At 36.9% G+C, this 19,657-nt stretch overlaps 3 protein-coding genes across 12 annotated transcripts in view; 2 read left to right on the plus strand and 1 right to left on the minus strand.

Moving 5' to 3' along the window:
• The window catches only part of LOC118273812 (ras-specific guanine nucleotide-releasing factor 1), a 55,376-nt gene extending 51,039 nt beyond the window's left edge, over positions 1-4,337 (minus strand). For all 9 annotated transcript variants that reach the window (XM_035590952.2, XM_035590947.2, XM_035590951.2 and 6 more), the window contains exons 1-3: positions 3,894-4,337; positions 2,426-2,527; positions 1,995-2,063 (exon numbers count right to left, since the gene is read on the minus strand). In XM_035590952.2, the coding sequence (XP_035446845.1) occupies positions 1,995-2,063; positions 2,426-2,518 (162 nt within the window). In that variant the 5' untranslated portion in view covers positions 2,519-2,527; positions 3,894-4,337. The remainder of the gene's footprint in view (positions 1-1,994; positions 2,064-2,425; positions 2,528-3,893) is intronic.
• A 1,509-nt stretch (positions 4,338-5,846) lies between these two features.
• Positions 5,847-13,857, plus strand: LOC118273815 (BTB/POZ domain-containing protein 2). Of its 2 annotated transcripts, XM_035590955.2 has the most exons (5): positions 5,847-6,841; positions 8,304-8,757; positions 8,842-8,988; positions 9,392-9,605; positions 10,065-10,203. In XM_035590955.2, exons 1-4 carry the CDS (start codon positions 6,081-6,083, stop codon positions 9,584-9,586), a joined length of 1,557 nt encoding a protein of 518 aa, XP_035446848.1. In that variant the 5' UTR covers positions 5,847-6,080; the 3' UTR covers positions 9,587-9,605; positions 10,065-10,203. The 2 variants fall into 2 exon arrangements, with proteins under 2 accessions (XP_035446848.1, XP_035446851.1); XM_035590958.2 differs by lacking the exon at positions 9,392-9,605 and having other exon boundaries at positions 5,858-6,841; positions 10,065-13,857.
• A 369-nt stretch (positions 13,858-14,226) lies between these two features.
• Positions 14,227-18,642, plus strand: LOC118273816 (putative nuclease HARBI1). Its single transcript, XM_035590959.2, has 5 exons — positions 14,227-14,633; positions 15,032-15,228; positions 15,566-15,695; positions 16,231-16,372; positions 16,647-18,642. Exons 1-5 carry the CDS (start codon positions 14,316-14,318, stop codon positions 17,279-17,281), a joined length of 1,422 nt encoding a protein of 473 aa, XP_035446852.1. The 5' UTR covers positions 14,227-14,315; the 3' UTR covers positions 17,282-18,642.
• The last annotated feature ends 1,015 nt before the right edge of the window (positions 18,643-19,657 follow it).

Consider the following 19,657-nt stretch of genomic DNA (forward strand, 5'->3'; position numbering starts at 1 on the left):
GCTGTAAGTCCCATGTAATAGGTGGTGAGCCTATTGCCATATACCAGGCACATTTCCGGACTCCGTGCTACCACTGAGAAATTTTCGAAAAACCGAAAAAAACCCAGTAATACTTCGTCCGACCCGGGAATCGAACCCGAGACCCCTTGCCCGGCAGTCGCACTTGCAACCAATCAGCCAACGAGGCAGTCAACTCTCAGTCTGGAACAAATATCTGCGATCAATATATGTTTCTGTCTCGCCTAATTGATTGGAAACCATGCGACAGGCTTTACGGGCACCACAATCCCTCCCAGTCCCTCTGAACTCGCTTGAATGCACTCCGATCGTGTCTCACTAGACATATAATCCATCTGTCCCTCCAAAGACTCCTCCGAGGAACGATAATCCACTTATAACTAAATATCGGATCTTATTTTCAATAGTATTAAGTCCATTTTGCAACAAAGCCTACTTTTCACATAAAGGGAGATCTTTGTAAGTTTAAAAGTGCTTCTGAACTAATAATGCGCTTATTGGCTTGGTGTTCTTTAAACGAGAATGGCTTTATACAGGAGCTTATAGATTCAGTGGGGAAGATGATGTCATATTATTATCATGTCTTATATTTCGAGTAAAGCATTGATACACAAGTTATCAGACTTGCATTTTTTTGGGACTAGCCCGCCACAATCTCCCAATACCTCTCCTGTACGCCAAGTACCAATACATGTAAATGTATCTTTATACTAATTTAAAGTTAGTATCGACAAATGTTCATTTGAATAGACCTACATTTTCGTGCACAGTGCAGTGCAGAGTGTACCTTTTTTTTGAGGGGGAAAATCATCCAATGATTTCTCCCGCCTTGGGCGAGGCGAAAGAGAGTGTCAGACTCTTACTGACTAAAAACCACCCCGTTCCTTCTCCTGCTTTTCGAGCTGGAGCCCCAGTAAACCCGCTACGTAGTCCGCAGCTCCAGAGCGCAGAGTGTAACTACGTCTAATAATTTGTTTGACAAGAATAAAAGCTAAAAATAAAATCGTGACATTTTGATTTCTGCTGCAGTTCAGTTTAAGTCCTAACATAACTCAAAAGGTCAACGTCTCGTAAAGTAGGTATTACCTAGGTAGGTACTCGGATACCTACTTGAATTAGTACCGCGTGCACAAAACAATTTTCCACTAGAAAATACCTTCATAGAAATCACTTTAAAATGTCAAATGGTAGAGAACTGTAGCAAAAAGAAAATGCATTTCATATTTCCAGCAGTTACAATGTAACCAAGAAGTTTATCCGCGTTCGTCTTTTATTTCCTAAGGGGCTAGACAGAGGACTAAAAAGGTACGCGTCCACAGGCCCGCATCGTACGCATCACATGCACCGCACGCAACGAATTTTAGTATGTCTTGTATAGAAACTCTTACAACTGCGTCCACTGATCCGCATCGTACGGACTGCATCATCAACAATGCTTGATTGCATATCTGATTTGTGGCACCTAATACTATCTATAGTAAAATAGCAGGTACAATACAGCCTCTACTGAAATGTGTACTTATGCTCTCGGCACTGAATATTAGTGCTAAGTATATCGTTCTCACATAGTTGATACCACCGCCTCACATGTAATCAACCGGAGTGTATTGTGAACGCTTGCATTGAAAAAGAGTTACCGTATGGAGTTTTTAGCTTGATTCTTCTCTATAGAACCCTACATTTTCCTAATGAGCAAACAGCTTCACTAGAGAACTAACGCGACTGGCAGACATTTTTAATATTAATTAGCTATACTTGCTTTGACTTTCGAAAGTGCCTTCCTGATCTAGGTATTTGAAATAAATAATTTCTACTTTTGTCAAGAACGGTACCTATCTAAATAATATTTCATCAGGTCCAATCCGAATCTGAAATCGCTTCGTCGGCTTATACACATTTTAAAAAATCCACTTACCTATGTAGTGTGGCATACCAAAATACACTGAAATTAATAGAAAAATAATCAATCTACTAACCTGATAGAGGATGAACCATCTTAGCTGCCATTTTGTGTTGTCAGAGCTCCGTTTGTGTAGATAGCCAGTCTGTGAACAAATAATATATGAAAAGAACTGTATTTTTGAAACAATACATAAACATAGATAGGTAGATGAATTACAAAGTAATATTTGTATTTGTAAATAAAAATAAGTACTTAAAGGCAACAAGTTTCTTTAAAAAAAAAACATTTTATCTTTATTTTTATCAATTAAAAATTTCCAAGTCAATAGTTTTTGTTATAACTGATTCTAATTCTAAAGAGTGCTAACCAGAATTAATGTTTCTGGAAGGGTCTGGGTGTCTTCAAGGCACAAGTGCTTATAGGTAGGCGTGCTCCATTGTAGGCCGTATCATCGGTTACCACCAGGCGACACATTTCGAATATAAAAAAAACATATAAACAAACCTGTGAGTGGTCATACTGCGCCCTATCAGACAGGGCTAACAGCTGACCATCGTTCACACGAACCGACCGCTGAATCTTTGGGCTCAGCATCATTTCTTATATCTGAAACAAATAGTCAACTTAGGTCCTTACTTAAGTTACAAACCTAACACATATATTTTCTTTACATTTATGTATGTATAGCGACCAAATTGGTGATACATTAAAGAAGGGCCAAATAAACAGTGCCCTTAACCGACGAGCATGCATAAAAAGACTGATGACTGTTGATAAACCGAAAGAGGTATGTAAGATTCGTAGCAATTGGCGTTGCATTGTCACTGCCTTTCCCTATGAGAGACAGGTGTGAGTTTATGTCTCCTTTTTTTAAACTCTATTTACCATATACCCGTTTATTGAGCGAGAATATCATCCAATGACTTGACTAGGTGACCAGAATAAAATTATAATTAATGCAACCTACATAGTTGAAACGTTACGCAAAATAGTTTTAACAAAAGGAATTTGTATGAACCTATTAATCGACAGTATAAATTGTTAACTTTGGGTTGATAATGTTTTTGAACAATCACCCTGCAATAATTGTTATGACTACTGATATCGGCGCAATATTTTTGGTCAGTGGGTCATCTCAGGGGCGGTGTTTATCCTCGATGTGTTTCTAGCCAAGGCATATAGGTACGTGTAGCAGGATTTTTTTATAAGCAGGTACCTACAATGTCTATTTTACTAGACTGACAAGAGTTTAAACCTAAGTTTTAATACGTAGTTCATCATATTATTTGTATATATTTAACCTACGCTTAAATCAATCAATGACTTTCAGGAATGGGGTACATAGTACACCAGTCTTGATTAGAATTCTTCAAACTTTTATTCAAGTAGGTACCTACAAAGATTAGAACCTAAATGGCAGTTGGCAATAAAAAGTATCAGTTTAGGAGATAAGATCTTAATCTATCGTTAAATAGACCTTAAGACAAGTCAATAGTACAATTTGTTACAGCAACAAGCAACAACCCACCCTCATTTGAAAAGCAGGGAGTTTCTCTCGAGCTTTCTAGACTATGTTTATATTGTGGACAGTAAACACTAGAGTTACATTTTATCTCACAATTTATGCGCTAATAAGGATGCTAGAAGAATTAACGATGTGACCTTTGTGTTAAATACATTCCTTCTGTACGTGGGTGCTATTTACTGTGAGTAAATAATGTCCACTAGTAATGGGAGATTCTAAACGTGATTTCATGTAAAGGTCTATTTTAATTATACATTATATCGTTATGTAAGCACCTAATATCTCTGCCTCATTGGACACTGCCACACGATCCCGCTAATTTATTAATACAGTACCTACGCCATCATCTATGTATGTACCTACCACGTAAAAATAGCCAGCATGTGGGCTGTGTGTTTTTGTTTATAATTTTACTACATGTCGTAAAAATATCGATTGTCAACTCACCTTTACTTAATCGTATTCATATTATAATAGAATTATGTCACAGTCACTACGCGATCGTACGCAGGTAACATACAGTTCAAGATCAACAACAAGGGAAACAACATTATTTATACAAGTGAACACTTAGATCTCACACAAGTCTATAGACGAACAGACAACGCGTTATAACAACAGTAGAGAAAACAAGACAACCATTAATATTTAAACTTTAAAGATTATTTACACTAGTCATAATCACGAAATGTTGTGGCGCCTGTTGAATTTGTAAACGCAATCAGTTTTGTTGAGGCAACGTTTGCTATCACTATTGTAACAGCCTGTTTAGTTGTTTGAAAGCGTTTCGTTAAGTTTAGAATGGTTTTTGATTGATCAGTCTGTCATAGTCGGTCTCGCCTTGTTTGCCTGCAGGCAGCCGAGGGCTGTACGGTGTTGCGTGGTAGACGGCGACGGTTCGACTGCCGGGCCAGCACCTGTAGCTGAATCGACCGTTGCGCGCGTGCGTGCCCTTCATGACGTACGAGAAACGCCATAGAACGGAGAACAGATAGTTTTGGCTAATTAAATGAGTATGCAAATTATTTGCAACATCTCGTTATTGTTCTGTAAACGAGGGGAATTATGTATGCGTGCTCCCGTCTGGGGGAATTTGTTATTTTTTATTTATGCTTTATACTATTCTGTATTTAAATACTATATGAATTCCCAGATTTATAAATTCATTGTTTTATTACAAAAGTACATTAAAATTAAGTAATCAATGTAATAATTTAAAATGAAATTTAAAGTTTCAAAGTGTCATTGGTCTTGTTAGAAGATTTGTAGGGCTGTGCGTGGCGAGTGGCGAGTGAGCGCAGTTTCCGCGGTAATAAAACTCCCGTGCCCGCCATATCTTTGTGTGACACGCGCCCCAACTTTGTACAGGCCCGTAATGTTATAAGTACTTTACTTTACTTCTACCTTACATCTTCAGTAGGCCATCACTTTACTTACCTGCTTAGAAATCAAGTACCTATCTAGCTGTTGATTTAAATGCTGTAGAATATAAGTTAGCTTTAAGATCTATCGCCTACATAGGTACCTAACTCAAATATAATCATAATCTCTAGCATGAATTAATAAAAACGCCTTGGTAATTAAAAAAAAAGTAACGATGTGATAAGAGACTGATCGAAGATCAAATTCAAAAGGGGTGAGCCTACTACCTTACACCTAGCCTTAGGTGCTAAAGCTCTATCCTGAACATTTCAATAGGCACTCCTGCCAATAGGCTAACTGGCATTTAAGTAGGTACAAGGATTAATCAGCAGTAATCTTAATGACTGACTACGTAGGTATCTACGTAGTCTGTCCATTATCCATGAGCATAGGCTAACTGGTACTTGTAGTAATCTGCAGTACGTAATTTTAATGATATGGACAGTGGACTGACTACCTAGGTATCTACGTAGTCTGTGAATCAATCAAGAATCGAAACATTTGTCATACAAACTTACATAATCTACCCCTGTTCCAAATTTCATCTCGATCCCTTCAGCCGTTTTTCAAAACGGCAAACAGGCAACATTTTGTATTTATAATATTAAGGAGGATATCATCATGCGCAAGAGCGCTCAAGCTGCCATCGTCAAACCTTTGCGCACCGCCCTCTACCTGTGCTTATGCACTATTTTCAGACTTCAGATTTAATTTTGTCGATGTGTTTATTAACTTATGAAATAATATTAAAAACAATTATAATATTAAACGTGTCTGTCGATGTCGAATTAGCAATCCGAAATATTTTCTACAGATTTAGACGGAGCTTGTTAGCGGAAAGGCGTGCTTTGTGTATGCCACTTACACGGTCGAGTGGTAAAATTTTACTTGACCTTACGCAAACATTTTGCAGTTCTGTTTTGCACTAACCACTAAAATAAAATCTACCAAAACTGCCACAAAAACCTCATTCAATAGGATTGACTTTTCTCACTCTAGCAATACCTGAATTTTGCTGTCATACGTCAAAAATTGTTCGAAACATCTCAGTACTGTGATAAACAACAATTGAGGCTAATTACTACAACAAATCTCTTCAAATTGTATCTCACACCCACATTTTATATTTACACATCAGTTTCAAACATAAACGACTTGTTTCGGGCACGCCAGCGCTTTGTGTAATGTGTGATAATTGAAAATCCGCGCGTTATGGCATCTGGTTCTAAAAACGATATAGTTAATAGATTACTTAACATAAGGCTAGACGATGGAGGTGGTGGAGATGAGCCACCGCCGCAGAACATGCTGCCGTCCAACCAGCAGGCGCGGCAGCTCGGGCAAATACAGGAGGAAGACAACGGAGAAGTGAGCGAGCCAGCCTCGTCTGTTGCGATAGAGAATCCCCAACCAATTAATAACACTGGCGGCCGCCTGCACAACTGGCAGGCGACGAAGACGACCGTCAAGGAACGACTGTCGTTCCTCTTTAACAATGAAATTCTGAGTGACGTGCATTTCATCGTCGGCAAAGACGCCAACCAGCAAGTGATACCGGCGCACAAGTTCGTGCTGTCCGTGGGCAGCGCGGTGTTCGACGCCATGTTCAACGGAGTGCTGGCCACCAAGTCGGATGAGGTAGAGCTGCCTGATGTGGAGCCCGCAGCCTTCCTCCATTTGTTAAAGTTCCTATACTCGGACGAGGTGCAGATTGGGCCGGAGAGTGTGATGACTACACTGTATACTGCCAAGAAGTATGCTGTGGCTGCACTGGAGGAGCATTGTGTTGATTTTTTAAAGAGTAATCTGGGAACTGACAATGCATTCCTGTTATTAACTCAAGCTCGGTTGTTTGATGAGCCACAATTGGCAGCTCTGTGTTTGGAAATTATAGATAAGAATACTGCTGATGCATTAAATGCTGAAGGCTTTACTGATATTGATCAAGACACATTAAATGCAGTTTTAGAAAGGTATGTTCCTGTTAAATATTGGAAAAATAATATTCTTTTAGTTTATTTCTTCTCAAAAAAGTGTATTATAAAGCTGAAATACCAATGCTGTTGTCATTGAAGAAGTTTGTTATTGATTCAATCTGACATTGAATCGTTGACTAAAATTGAAAAGGTTATTGATCTTATTCCAACTTGTTAAGTAATTTAAGCATTGGTGATAATTGTTTTAACATTTCTATAGCAACAAATCAAAATTAACATACAACCAGTTCAAATCTTTAAAGAAAAAAATATATATATCACATGCTTAATAAACAATAAGTTAAATAAAACTTTCTTACAAAAGCATTCCTTCTTTCATGGACAGACAAGTAATATCCAATTAGGTCATATGACTACTGAATCATTTTAAATGAAAGGGTAATTGGTCATCAATTATAGGTTTCAAACAATATTGTCGAACAAAGCCATTTGTCTATTTACCAAATTATTTTATAATGAAATGAAAATGCGATTCATTGAATTCAGAAGATGAACATTATCTAAGGCAGTTGTCCCACCAACGGCGAGTGAACGACTAACTATCGGCTATTTTCTCGCTCAAGAAACGTGCAATAGATATACTTTCCGTGTAAACAAAAGAGATGCATATACAAATAGTTGATCGCTGACTGTTCACACTGCCGGCGAGTGCTCGCTTCACTAGTTTGTCGCTGAGCGACAAGAGCTATGAAAGATAACACTCGCTCGGCGACACTCGCCAAGCGATTAAAACAAACGCCGAGCGAGCAACCAGTGGTCATTTCTCTACAGTGCGTATCGTAGTGCGAGTAATCGCCCGCCTCACTCGCACACTCGTTAGCCGAGCTACACAAATATCAGAACTACACACTCGGTCGCCACGTCTCGCTTAACTCGTTTCTAGTTCTAGCTCTACTCGTTACTCGTTCATCGTTGCCGGTGGGACAACTGCCTAATTGTTTCTTCGAAAAAGTGTTTACAAAAATATCTGAGAAGTTTGTGAATATATCCATATTTCTGTGAAAAATTCTAATTATAGAATTCTGTTTATATTCACACTTGCATTTTCATAATTTTTTATTTCTTGGAATGAATGTGTGTATAATATTTATAATCTTTGTTACTGGGTATTTGTGCTATATGCACTGTTTGTGTTTTTGTTACTGAAATGGATACTAGTGTAAGTATTTCAGGAATAATAAGCGCATTGTTGATTTGGTTTGGGATGGATTTGGAGCATTTGAAGTAGTTATAGGAATCGCGTTTTGCGGGCTTTGAAGACGACGGTAAATGGAAGAAAAGGGTATGTTGCCATAATCCCCATGCTTAGCAAGCACCTTAAGGATCGCGTCATATCACAGTTAGGTCACCGAAAATTTCGGTGAAGCCGCCGTCGCCGATATTACTTTAGACATCCCCCTTCAACACATTATTTATTATGTATTTTTCTTTTCCCCAGGGATACTCTCCGCATCAGAGAGGCTAAAATCTTCTCAGCAGTGATCCGCTGGTCGGAAGCTGAATGCATAAGAAGACAGTTACCAGTTACGCCTTCCAACCAAAGGATGGTACTTGGAAGAGCATTCAACGCCATCAGATTTCCTCTAATGTCGGTAAAAGAATTTGCAATGGGTCCTGCGCAAAGTGGTCTCCTGGATGACCGGGAGATAGTACAGCTGTTCCTATACTTTACTGTGAATCCTAAACCCAATGTTGGGTTCCTAGATGCCCCAAGATGTTGTATGACTGGCAAAGAACTGACAGTGAACAGGTTTCCCCAGACAGACTCTAGGTGGGGATACTGCGGAACCACTGATAGGATTAGGTTTACGGTTGATCAGAGAATTTTTGTCGTCGGCTTTGGACTGTATGGGTCGTATTACGGGCCGACGGAGTATGAGGTGCACTTACAGGTTAGTTATACATTTAAATAGTTTAACTATAACTTAGATCTATGTGCCAATGGCGTGCAAACTTAAATATAAATTATATTACAGATTGTCCATTTGGCGACAAAAAAAGTATGTGGTTCTAACACGACGACTTTATGCTGCGACGGTACCGACGACACTTTCCGCGCCATGTTCAAGGAGCCGGTGGAGATCCTACCCAACACTTCCTACATAGCCAGTGCTAAACTTAAGGTAAGGACTTTTGACTAAGCATTTAATGCTTCTGTTAAGCAGTACAATAACCATTAAATACATACTATGGAAATAAATTATAAAATTGGGATTAAAGAAAAAATGTGTACCAGTGTATCAAAATTTTGTTTATGTTTCGTTTTATTTTGGTTTATGATTTAATTTATATTATTATAAATTTTTAAGAGTCTGCAATATCTATTGCGCAGAGTTGCGCAATAATGATTGATTTGCGCAAAGTTGCGCACTATTAAAGGTTTGTGCATCTTTGAGCAGTCATCAAAAAGAATTCATCACATGTGTGAATTATGTTTTTAGATTTTAAACTTTAAAACAATGAGCTTAGTGTGTAAGGTCGATTTAAAGAATGAACTGATACACATTACTTTTCTTTAATTCCCAGATGGGTGTGAAGAAAGCACTTCAGCTCAGAAAGACCAAAACGCTCACTGTTACTGTTTATAATTGCAAAAAAAATCCCGCGCAAAAAGGTTGTTCGTTCATAATAAAGATTGCTTCGGGCCGGCGGCGGGAAGTGACCCTACTAAAAAAAGGCCAGTCCATTGCTTTTGGGCCTAAAGCGATACTTTTTAAGTAAATACGAAGCTTGCAAAGAGGTGAGGATTTCCCAGTAGAAATCTTCATGGCTTCCACTTCCATAGGCTTGCCATTTTCAGGGTACCTTCGAATTACATCCTCAATGTACTGCACTCCATCACTCACTGAATCCGCCACCTGGATGAGATTGACTTAAATAAATTAAGGTTTACTTTCACTTAGGGTGCTTTTATACCAGAGACGTGCTATGCTACGAAGATACAGTAGTTAAGCTGTGAAACTATGTGACCGTTTTCACTGATAAGCTGGAAGCCAAACGCAACCACAGCAACGTAGCATAGCACATCTCTGGCGGAAGAGCACCCTTAATATCAATCTCATTTATTGCCTTTGCTGTTATAACTATTTCGCTAGCGTTCAGCTAAAGAGCAGAACGCTACACAAGTCAATGAACTGCTGTTTAGGTACGAAAGATCAGATGAGAAAGGTATATTATCTAATTCCATTCTTTTTTCCAGGGCACCGATTCTTACTACGGTACAAAAGGCCTTCGGTGGGTAACAGTCGACTGCAATAACGGTGAGAAAGTCGTTTTCCAATTCTCATACGCTGCTGGTAACAACAACGGCACTTCGGTAGAGGACGGCCAAATACCGGCCATTATTTTCTACATTTAATATTCGAATCCCGCGTATATAGTGGCAACATTTGTAGCTAGTTCTTAAATTAAATTTTGGGCTGGCAACATTTTATTTAGGATGTCATGTGTGTAGTGCTTTTGTAAAATATGCCTAAAGGTGCATTTTGTATCTGTTGATTTAGTCTTTCTTGCAATTTCCTAAAATACTTATATCACCATTACTGTGGTTCATAGAGAAGGAAGGAAAGAGATAGTAGCTATTCTGTCTCGTTTACTCTGACATCTTGATTTATTTATATTTATAGAAGCATTACATACATGGCTAAGCACTTTTATTAGGCCCGTTTCTTTTATTATAATATAGAATTAAACGGGTCTTTATAAAAGTTTAGTTTTTTTAATGTAACATCGAGATTTGTAGTCTGAAATTGAATTCGTGCGTGCTTTGTGAAATTGGCTGTCGTTTTGCATCAAAACTTTATTTTTACATTGGACCAGCTTTACACTATCATATGAGTTTCAGTTCAACTAACCGTCTCTCATTGGTGTAGGCGAAACTGGTCCTTATGGACATCAAAATAAGTGTCACATTTTCTGAGCTTTTGTAAGTAGTGAAAACGTGGTTTTTAAAATAGATGTCTTTCAATATATTCCTAACTAGATACAGACTCTTTTTAATCAATACTTTAGATGTCCCGCCAATGTACAGTGATTTCAAAATTACATATCAACCTGCTGTTTCATTAGTGGCGAAGTTTTAAATAAATGGTAGACATTAAAAATGCCAGTTCACGCTTTAAAAATAATAGACAGGAATTTGAAATAAGTATGTATAGAAATTTTGTACGTTTTAGTAATGAACAGTACCCTTAGTACGAGTTTGATTTTTGTTCAACGAGATCAAAACTTTACTGCCTTTTTAGCCTTTTGATTGGTTGGTTCACTGGAGCAGGCCAATCAGAGCGCCACACGTGATAACGTTTGGATCTCGTTAATGTAAAACAAACTCTTAGTAAGCCCTCAGTATTTCTAAATTAAAATTAAATTTAGTCCAATTTGTGTCACAAAAAAATATTATGGGTACTCTATTAATCATTGTCTATTAAACAGGACTTTATAACACTGGCAATACTAATTTAATAGTAATGGGTAACACTTCATATAAGATTCCGTGTGTAAACCTTTTTGTACAATAACCTCAGTGTTGCCAATTTATTTAAAGAGCTTAAGATTACTATTATCTAAAATTGTGTGTTATTTTTTCTGTTTAATATGATATACTATAATTTAAAATATACAAAATTTACTAGTATTATAATATCGCTTCTTTAATTTAGAAATTCTAACTGTATAAACAGTTGCGCCATTGAGTCAAAATATGCTTAATGGCAAGCTGTAGCATCGTTATGTTGGCAATGATTATTTAGCCAACATTACAATAAATGCTATGTTTTAAAAAGAAATAAACTACATTGTAATCACAATATCTGTAGTACAGCCAATATACTTTGACCTAAGGTTCAGCACCGAGAGCGAGACAACAATATGCTTGAACGGTTATGAGTGAAAGAGATGACTATATATTTGTAAGGCTCTTGATACTGGTCAAGTTCTATTGGCTGTGTTCCTTCCTTTATTACGTAAATCTGTGATAAGCTTGCGAAAAGAATGAAAAACGTTTATAATTTATTTAATTATATTTGTATGTTAGCTAAATGTATGTATGGGACCATAAAAATCTGGTCGTTTCCCTCAAAAGTAAAATAATTCCTAAAATGAATCTTTGTTAGCTTTAGTTTGTAGATAAGTTGATTTATTTATTGTTATAATCATCATTTTAATCTTTATTATTTTATCTGTCCACCGATTATGTTTGTTTTGTCATTACAAAAAATATATGAAGTAAGATCGGGTTTCTTTGACCCTGTGGGTAACTTTGACCCAAACTTTTAGACCAATGACAAACCGATATACGCTTTGTTCTTTTACGGGTCAAAGGAACCCGATCTAACCGATGCTCCATAAAAGATTTTAAAATTAAAATTATTTAAAATGCATTTGAATTGCATTTTCCACAGATTAAAATTGTATTTATTATTGTTTATCGAACTTTGTTCAAGTGAACTGCCAAATATATATTATGTATATTAGCGTAAATTGTTTCTGGGCATTAAATCATATTAAATTTGCAAATGTTAGAGTTTACTCAATGCCAAAGTAATTTTAAAAATCATTCTGCAAATGAATAATATATGTATAAAATGAATTTTCATATACAATATTGTTAATATTTCGTGTGGACCTAAGTTCAAGACACCTAAATGTGTTTTCAAACGAACATATTTGTTTTGAAAATAGAAAAATGAAACTTTCTACGCTCTCATTGGCTCTTACCACACGAATGACTAACAATAGCCAATGAGAATAATTATAAATATGTAAAATCCAATCATACGTGTATTCACATATTCTTCCTTAGTATTAAACTATTAGCCTTTCCTTTGATCTTCATAGAACGAATTAAAGTCAATATTGGTACTTTCTAGTCAAAATAAATTTATAGAAGTGTCCTATACATGTAAAGGTGCAGTCTTATCAAATTGGACGTATGTGTGAAAAATATTTGCTTTATTTCATGAATATTTATACACATACGTCAATTTTGATGATTTTGTTAGAACGCCTTTACTTGCGTTTGTCCAGCGTAGGTTTTTGATAAACGTATACGCAGCGCAGACGCCGCAACTACGCGGCGTAGACGTCGCGTTGTCGCGTCGTTTCCTATGTACCCTTAGTATAAGTTTGCTTTTGGTATGAGTTCGTTCGGCCATCAGGGGCCTTAGTCTGCTATTACAATTGTGTCAGAATGGTCGTTCACTGAGCAGTGCAAGAGGGACGGAGCTATGTAGGTTGTATAGCTCCATCCCTCTCGCACTGCTCAATGATCGACCATTGTGACACAATTGTAATAGCAGACTAAGGGCCCTGTTTGGCCGGCTCGAATATACCAACCAATCAGAGCGCCTAACGCGCTCTCGTTTTGATTACTTTAAACGTAAAGCAAACTCGTACTAAGGGTACTGGAGTCAATTGAACGCTGCGCATACATGTATTGAACGCCTACGCTAAACAAACGCTACTGTGAAGGCGCCTTAAATCAATCAGTCAAAAATTAAACAATAATTACCGCCGCACTCGTAGTCATTTAATGGTTACTTAACCCAGTTCTTAGAAATTGTTTTCGGAACAAAATCGTTACTAAGGAATAGTTTAAGAAATCATTAAATGTCTCTGAGTACGGCAGTTAATAAATAACTGGCGATCATAGTTGTCTGTAGATCTAATAGGATTCCATTTATTGTGAAATATTTATTTACCTTTATTTTCATTATGTCAAGTTATTATTATACCAAATGGAATCCTAGTCCTATTTCATTTCTTCCTCAAAAATGTATTGTTCTTGTTATATTTTTTTGTTTATAAAAAGTCTGATATTGTATCTAATATTCGACCTTATTGTGTCTGTATAAAGTTGGTATTAGATTGCGTGGGAGCGGATGGAGGAATTGAGGTGTAGTAAACATAAGAAATGGTTTTAAATGAAACAATATTTTGTATAGAGGAACTGATGTTGGTCTAGATGTCGTCAATAAATAATAACACTCGTAAAACTGCTGTTTTATTGTAGTTATAACTTGTAAAGCTATCTAGTTCCAAGGTCTACGTGTTAAGTACTATTTCCTAGCTTTGACTATATTTAGCGGTCACGCAGAGGAGATTCAGTGTCAGTCGAAATATGACTATTATTCTGACCTTACTGGATTTACTCTACAGAGTGAAGTGACGGAATTTCTTTCATTATCCCCATTAGTGTGATTGTAAGATCAGGAACAAAATATGTAGAGTGTTTTTCGACTTTTTCTCGACATGTCCCATACCTTTTTTCATCAGTCGGTAATAATTATGAACTTATAATTTTTTTAACACTATTGGTAGAATTTCTGATTAATGGTAGAATCTGCACTTTGTTGATATGACAACATTTCACATAAATGTCAAAATTGGCTTGACAAACAAAAATCCAAGCTGCGTTTATTTTATTTCAAAATAAACTTTATATACAGTAAAAATGGCTGAAAAACCACCAGAGGAAGGTTACATATCGGTTGTGGACGAAGAGCCTGAGATTTTCGAGTTACTAAAATGGGATTCGTCACAACATACACAGAAACCGGAACAGATACCGCGGCCTATTCCTATTGAAAAGCCAAAGAGTCCTGAGAAAAGAGTTCCGAAGCCTGCGGATTGTGACCCTTTCGATCTAAACGAACCTTCTTTCATAGAAACTTATAGATTATCTAAAGATTTGGCGCGAAACTTGTGTGAGGAATTGAAACCAGTGATGCCTGATTCTACAAAATCCATTGAATTTTCTGTTGAAAGTAAAGTAAGTAACAAGTGCATTGTGATTGTATAGAAAGTAGATATAAGCCGTCCTGTCGCTGCCGCTTGCAGCGGTTAATCACCTCAAATCAATGAGAATTTGATGCATTTCATTCTCAGATAATATTATTTTTGTAACCTTGTTTTCTTTAGAGTTTTTATATCTATTACACTAGTTGCAAAATATCTATTTTATGCAAGAACATGTAATAGGAGCAGCAAGCTGTATGTGTGAACTGTGATGAACTTGTGTTATACTTCTACGCTTAATAAATAAGCAGGCTAAATAATATTTTTGTAATATTGAGTCATCTAAAAACATCTTTAGATGAATAAAATTATAAAGCAAGAGTACCTCATTAATAATATTTAATTATTCATAATGAAATTAATAATTTACAGGTAATGGCAGCTCTAGCATTTTATGCAACGGGTAAATATCAGAAGTCAATAGGGGGTAAGAGTGACCCAAGTATTACGCAGTACTTTGTGGGAACCGCAGTGCTACAGGTCACGGAGGCTATGAACCATCCCTCCATAGTTAAGAAATACATACATTTTCCACATTTGAGACAGGAGCGGGATATTATTAAGGCCAGGTTAGATATTTAAATTTCTTTTTTTATTTTAAAGGTTTAAAAGATTTTAATTATTTTAAACATTGCCATTACAAACATACAAACTATTATAAGTAATTTTTATCAGATCTCTTGTTCACACTTATGCGAGTTGTGTGGCATTGTCACATTCTTTTGATGTGACAGTTTGCATGTTTGTAATGGCCCAATTAGCTTCTCAACCGTCGATAGTTACAATAATAAAGTTTTTAACAAAAAAGTATTGTTGAAGTTCCCCAAGATTTACTGTCCCAGAAAAAGTACAAACACAATAACTTAATTTTGTTGAATATAAATTGCATAATTATTTTTATTTCAGGTTCTACATGAAATATGGTATTCCTAATGTGATAGGCAGTATCGAGTGCACACACGTGCCCATGGCGCGGCCTGAAGATGACCAGAAGATCCACTTCAACAAGTCTTATCATTCCAAGAAGGTGCAAGTTGTAAGTATCAATGAAGTCATTACATTTTTTTTTTATAATTTATACTATACTCACATTTACTATTTAAGTAACGATTAATAGGTTACCAGTCAGTAGGTGGTAATAAAATAATAGGAACATTAACTGAGTCATGTACATAAAAAATAAATCTTTGTACAGGTCCCTATTTGGATAGCATTATATAATGATGTTATTGTACTATAGTGCCCTGTTAGTTTTTAATGAACCTCCTTGTTAAGAATATTATGGTAATTCATATTGGTCAATTTTCTTAGGTTGGAAACTTGGAAAACCAAATAAATATGTATAATACAATAAATCATGAATTAGTAATACAGTTTCATTTAATAATAAACAACACTCATATTGTCCTAACTGGCAAACAAATATTCTCTTTCGAAGTTACACACTACTCACTTCATTTAACAGATGGGTTGGAGTCACGTTAGAGATTTCAGGTTTATCAGAGTGCACTACTGCCCAGTCCCTGTCCAATTTGCAATCCATTTTATAACACGAGTTTCTTTCTCCACAGATCTGTGATAGTGACCTGACAATAATAAGCGTGGACGCGACGGCGGGCGGCTCGTACTCGCACGACAGCGTGCTCAACAGACACGCCGTCAGGGTCGACCTCGACTCGCTGAACAACTCCGGGGAACCGTGCTGGCTTATTGGTACGTTATCAAATATAACCTGTGTCTTATAAATTGTCATTGGCATGTAATTGAATACTAAAGTAGACATCTTGAATTAATTGTTTGAATTATTTTTGTCTCGAGATGCATTTTGTCAATCTCTGTTTTACTCTTAGCCGCATGTCTGCCTAAAGTGTAACTTGTAGCTCTCTACACTCAATTTTATTTATTAATAAATAAATAATATATATTTGTGAAAATATTATGAATAATTTTCGTCTTACTTTCAATCTTTCCCATATAATAATTCCAGGAGGCCCATACTATACGCAGAAGCAGTACATAATGACACCTATACCGAAAATAACAAAGAAATCTCCCGTATCGCCGGAGAAGTACTACACCAACGTACACGCACAGGCACACAGCGCGGTCACTGACACGATAAAACAATTAAAAAGCAGGTGGAAATGTCTTCAAGCTAATTGCAACAAGCAGTTTGACCCCCCCACAGTCGCCATGATGATCGTAGCCTGTTGCATTCTCCATAATATATGCAACCGACGCGGTATACCTCCAGTGCCTATGACTCAGACTGAAGAACGATTAGAAGCCATGAAACAGAAGGTAGCCAACGGTCCTATACCTAGGAAGCAAGTTGAGCACGCTAACGGTATTCAGGCGCGTGCGGCTTTGGTAGAAAGATTGTGGAATGAGCGTCGTATTGTGCCGGAATGCGGGGCTCCTAAGAAGAGGATGTCGAAGAAGGATAGGATAATGGAGAATCATCAGCCTCCGCAGCCACCGCCGCAGCAGCATCACCATCAGCAGCAGATGCACCAGCCACACCACGAAGACATGAGTAAGAGGCCTCGCATCATTCCAATGACCACTCCTACGTATAGTTTAGGCATGCCTCCTGGTTGGGGTCATTACCCTCAACACTGATGCAGTATGTCAGTGCACAGTCTTCCATGGTACGCAAAGCGTCATATAAACTGTATTTAACTCCAATGGACGCCAAATCCCGCATCGGGATCGAATATTCCTATTTTGGTTACTGAAATTTAATGAGATTGGGTTGTCTATTGAGCTTATTTTGGAGATTATTAAGACACGTTCTCGGTCGCAGCTATGGTTTTTTAATTAAATAATAATTTTATTTTGCTGCATTACATTGCAAATAATTATTGAAATTCTCAGTTGGTAGAATGGTTCCTCAGTAAAAAAATATCTCGACATTTTATATTTATTATAAAATCCTAATTGATTATTTGGGTATAATTAATACCCAATTTTTATTTTATATAAGACAAATAATTATGTAAGTTAACGTTAAAACGATGACGTCATTGGTCAATTACGCACAATCATTGTATAAGAATTGTTTTTAAAATAATTTTTTTCTAATATGTATATTGAATGAGATTATGGCTTAATTAGACTCTTTTAATGATATATGAATTATGTGGTGCAGTAAGTAATTACATTTTGTCAAACATCTGACACAATATACCTAGTATTAATTCCTTTGTATATTTTTATAATTTATCTTAAATGCATAGTTTTAACCAATTATATATTGTAGTAATTATATAATAATCAAAAGTTTCGTTTTAAATCTTTTGACATGTATCAATAATAATTATGTTCACACTATTTATTTAATTCTTATAATTGGTTTACCACAATTCGGATGAGATATTACGTAGAATTTAGTGCATTATGTTTAAAACGCAATGTATTTTTACTATCCTCGATAATGTATGGTTTTTATAAGCTAAGTATTTGTATTTTTTAAAAGACAATCTTATAAGTACTAGTCGAATTTCTTGCCCAGTATCAGTGCTGAACTGTACACAAAGTCTTCCATCGCGTCTCGCAATGCTGCTCATGATTATGAGTCCCTAGCGTGGCTTGAAACTAGTCGAGTTACCTCGTCCAGGTGGTTGAGTAAGAATACTCTTCCATTTCACTGGTGCCAAACAAGCTTCAATTATAAATCGAATCATTTCCATGCTTGCATAACCTCACCTGTCTCCGATGGGGGTAGGCAGAGACAATAAAACACCAAATCATTTATTAAATTTAGATTAAAAAAATATAGTTTTGAATGACAAGCAAAATACAAAATATCTGTCAATATTTTGATAGAAAAAGGGGCGTATTTATAGTACAGGTACTGCAGACTGGTAGAAAATTTGACTAGTATGTCCTTGAATACTGTAAAATGTAGATGTAAGGAGAATTGGAATCTCGAACGCCTATATTGTTAGTGTGTAAAGACAAATACATGCTCTGTATATAAACCGTCTATTATTTTTGTAGTATTCTCCTGACTAAGTATAACATGAGAGCTATCAGACCACCACAGATGGGGCCCAGTAAGGCTGATGCCTGATCCGGAACTGCGGACTACCTAGCGGGTTTACCGGGCTCCGGTTCGAAAAGCAGGAGTACGAACGGGGTGGTTTTTAGTCAGTAAGTCTGTCACTCCCTCTCGTCTCACCCTAGGCGAGAGAAGTCATTGGAAGATTTTCCCCTCAAAAAAAGGCTGGTTTTATAGCTACGCGTTTCCACAGCGCGGCTGAAGCGTGCATATTCGTATTTGTTCGGGGTAGTAGTTGCGTTTTATAGTCACGCGCTTGAACAGCGTAAACGCGTTTGTTAAGTAAACGCACGCTCTTGTACTTGTCTCGTTTTACAGCAAAGCTTACAGCAGTGCTGTTCAACGGCGAGTCTAACAGCATAGCTATAAAACCAGCCAGCGTAAAGTTAAACGAAATCGAAATGAGATCATATTCGACCTCCTGATTGGCCGCCTTGAATGAACCAACTAATCAGAGCACTGAACGCGCTTTCGTTTCGATCACGTTAAAACGAAAAACAAACTCGTACAAGCCCTCGGTTCTGAGATAGTGTTGTGTATTTATTATCGTTGGTAATTATATTTTTGAGCCGTTTGGGGTTGAGACTTTAGGTCCGTGGGGTCCGAGCGCACGTAGTTTATTTAAAAATATCTGCAAACGCCTGGTCGACGTATCTTGTGACCAGAGGGCTGGTTCGTTCCTCGGTCAGAGGATAAGCATTGTCATACAACGTGGCCATGCTAACAGCCTTTTGGCACTTTCCCTATTGACGTCGATGCGGACGAAATTTTTGATGCTTTGTAAAGAGTATTATTTGTTTTATTTTATTTTTTAGTTTAAATGTTATAGAATGATTTATAATTGTATATTAAGTACGCTTAAGTTCTTCACAAAAGGCAGCACTGACAATATAATCAGTTTCACATTGAAAATCCATTGGGCCACGACCCATCCA

This window comes from Spodoptera frugiperda, chromosome 3, assembly GCF_023101765.2.
Source record: "Spodoptera frugiperda isolate SF20-4 chromosome 3, AGI-APGP_CSIRO_Sfru_2.0, whole genome shotgun sequence".
NCBI classification, from domain to species: domain Eukaryota; kingdom Metazoa; phylum Arthropoda; class Insecta; order Lepidoptera; family Noctuidae; genus Spodoptera; species Spodoptera frugiperda.

Bases quoted from the DNA above. Each gene is read 5' to 3' on its own strand.
- LOC118273815 (XM_035590955.2), top strand. From the start codon at position 6,081: ATGGCATCTGGTTCTAAAAACGATATAGTTAATAGATTACTTAACATA. The intron at 6,842-8,303 runs GTATGTTCCTGT...TCTTTTCCCCAG, and splicing joins TTAAATGCAGTTTTAGAAAG to GGATACTCTCCGCATCAGAG. The intron at 8,758-8,841 runs GTTAGTTATACA...ATTATATTACAG, and splicing joins AGTATGAGGTGCACTTACAG to ATTGTCCATTTGGCGACAAA.
- LOC118273816 (XM_035590959.2), top strand. From the start codon at position 14,316: ATGGCTGAAAAACCACCAGAGGAAGGTTACATATCGGTTGTGGACGAA. The intron at 15,696-16,230 runs GTAAGTATCAAT...CTTTCTCCACAG, and splicing joins ATTCCAAGAAGGTGCAAGTT to ATCTGTGATAGTGACCTGAC. The intron at 16,373-16,646 runs GTACGTTATCAA...TAATAATTCCAG, and splicing joins GGAACCGTGCTGGCTTATTG to GAGGCCCATACTATACGCAG.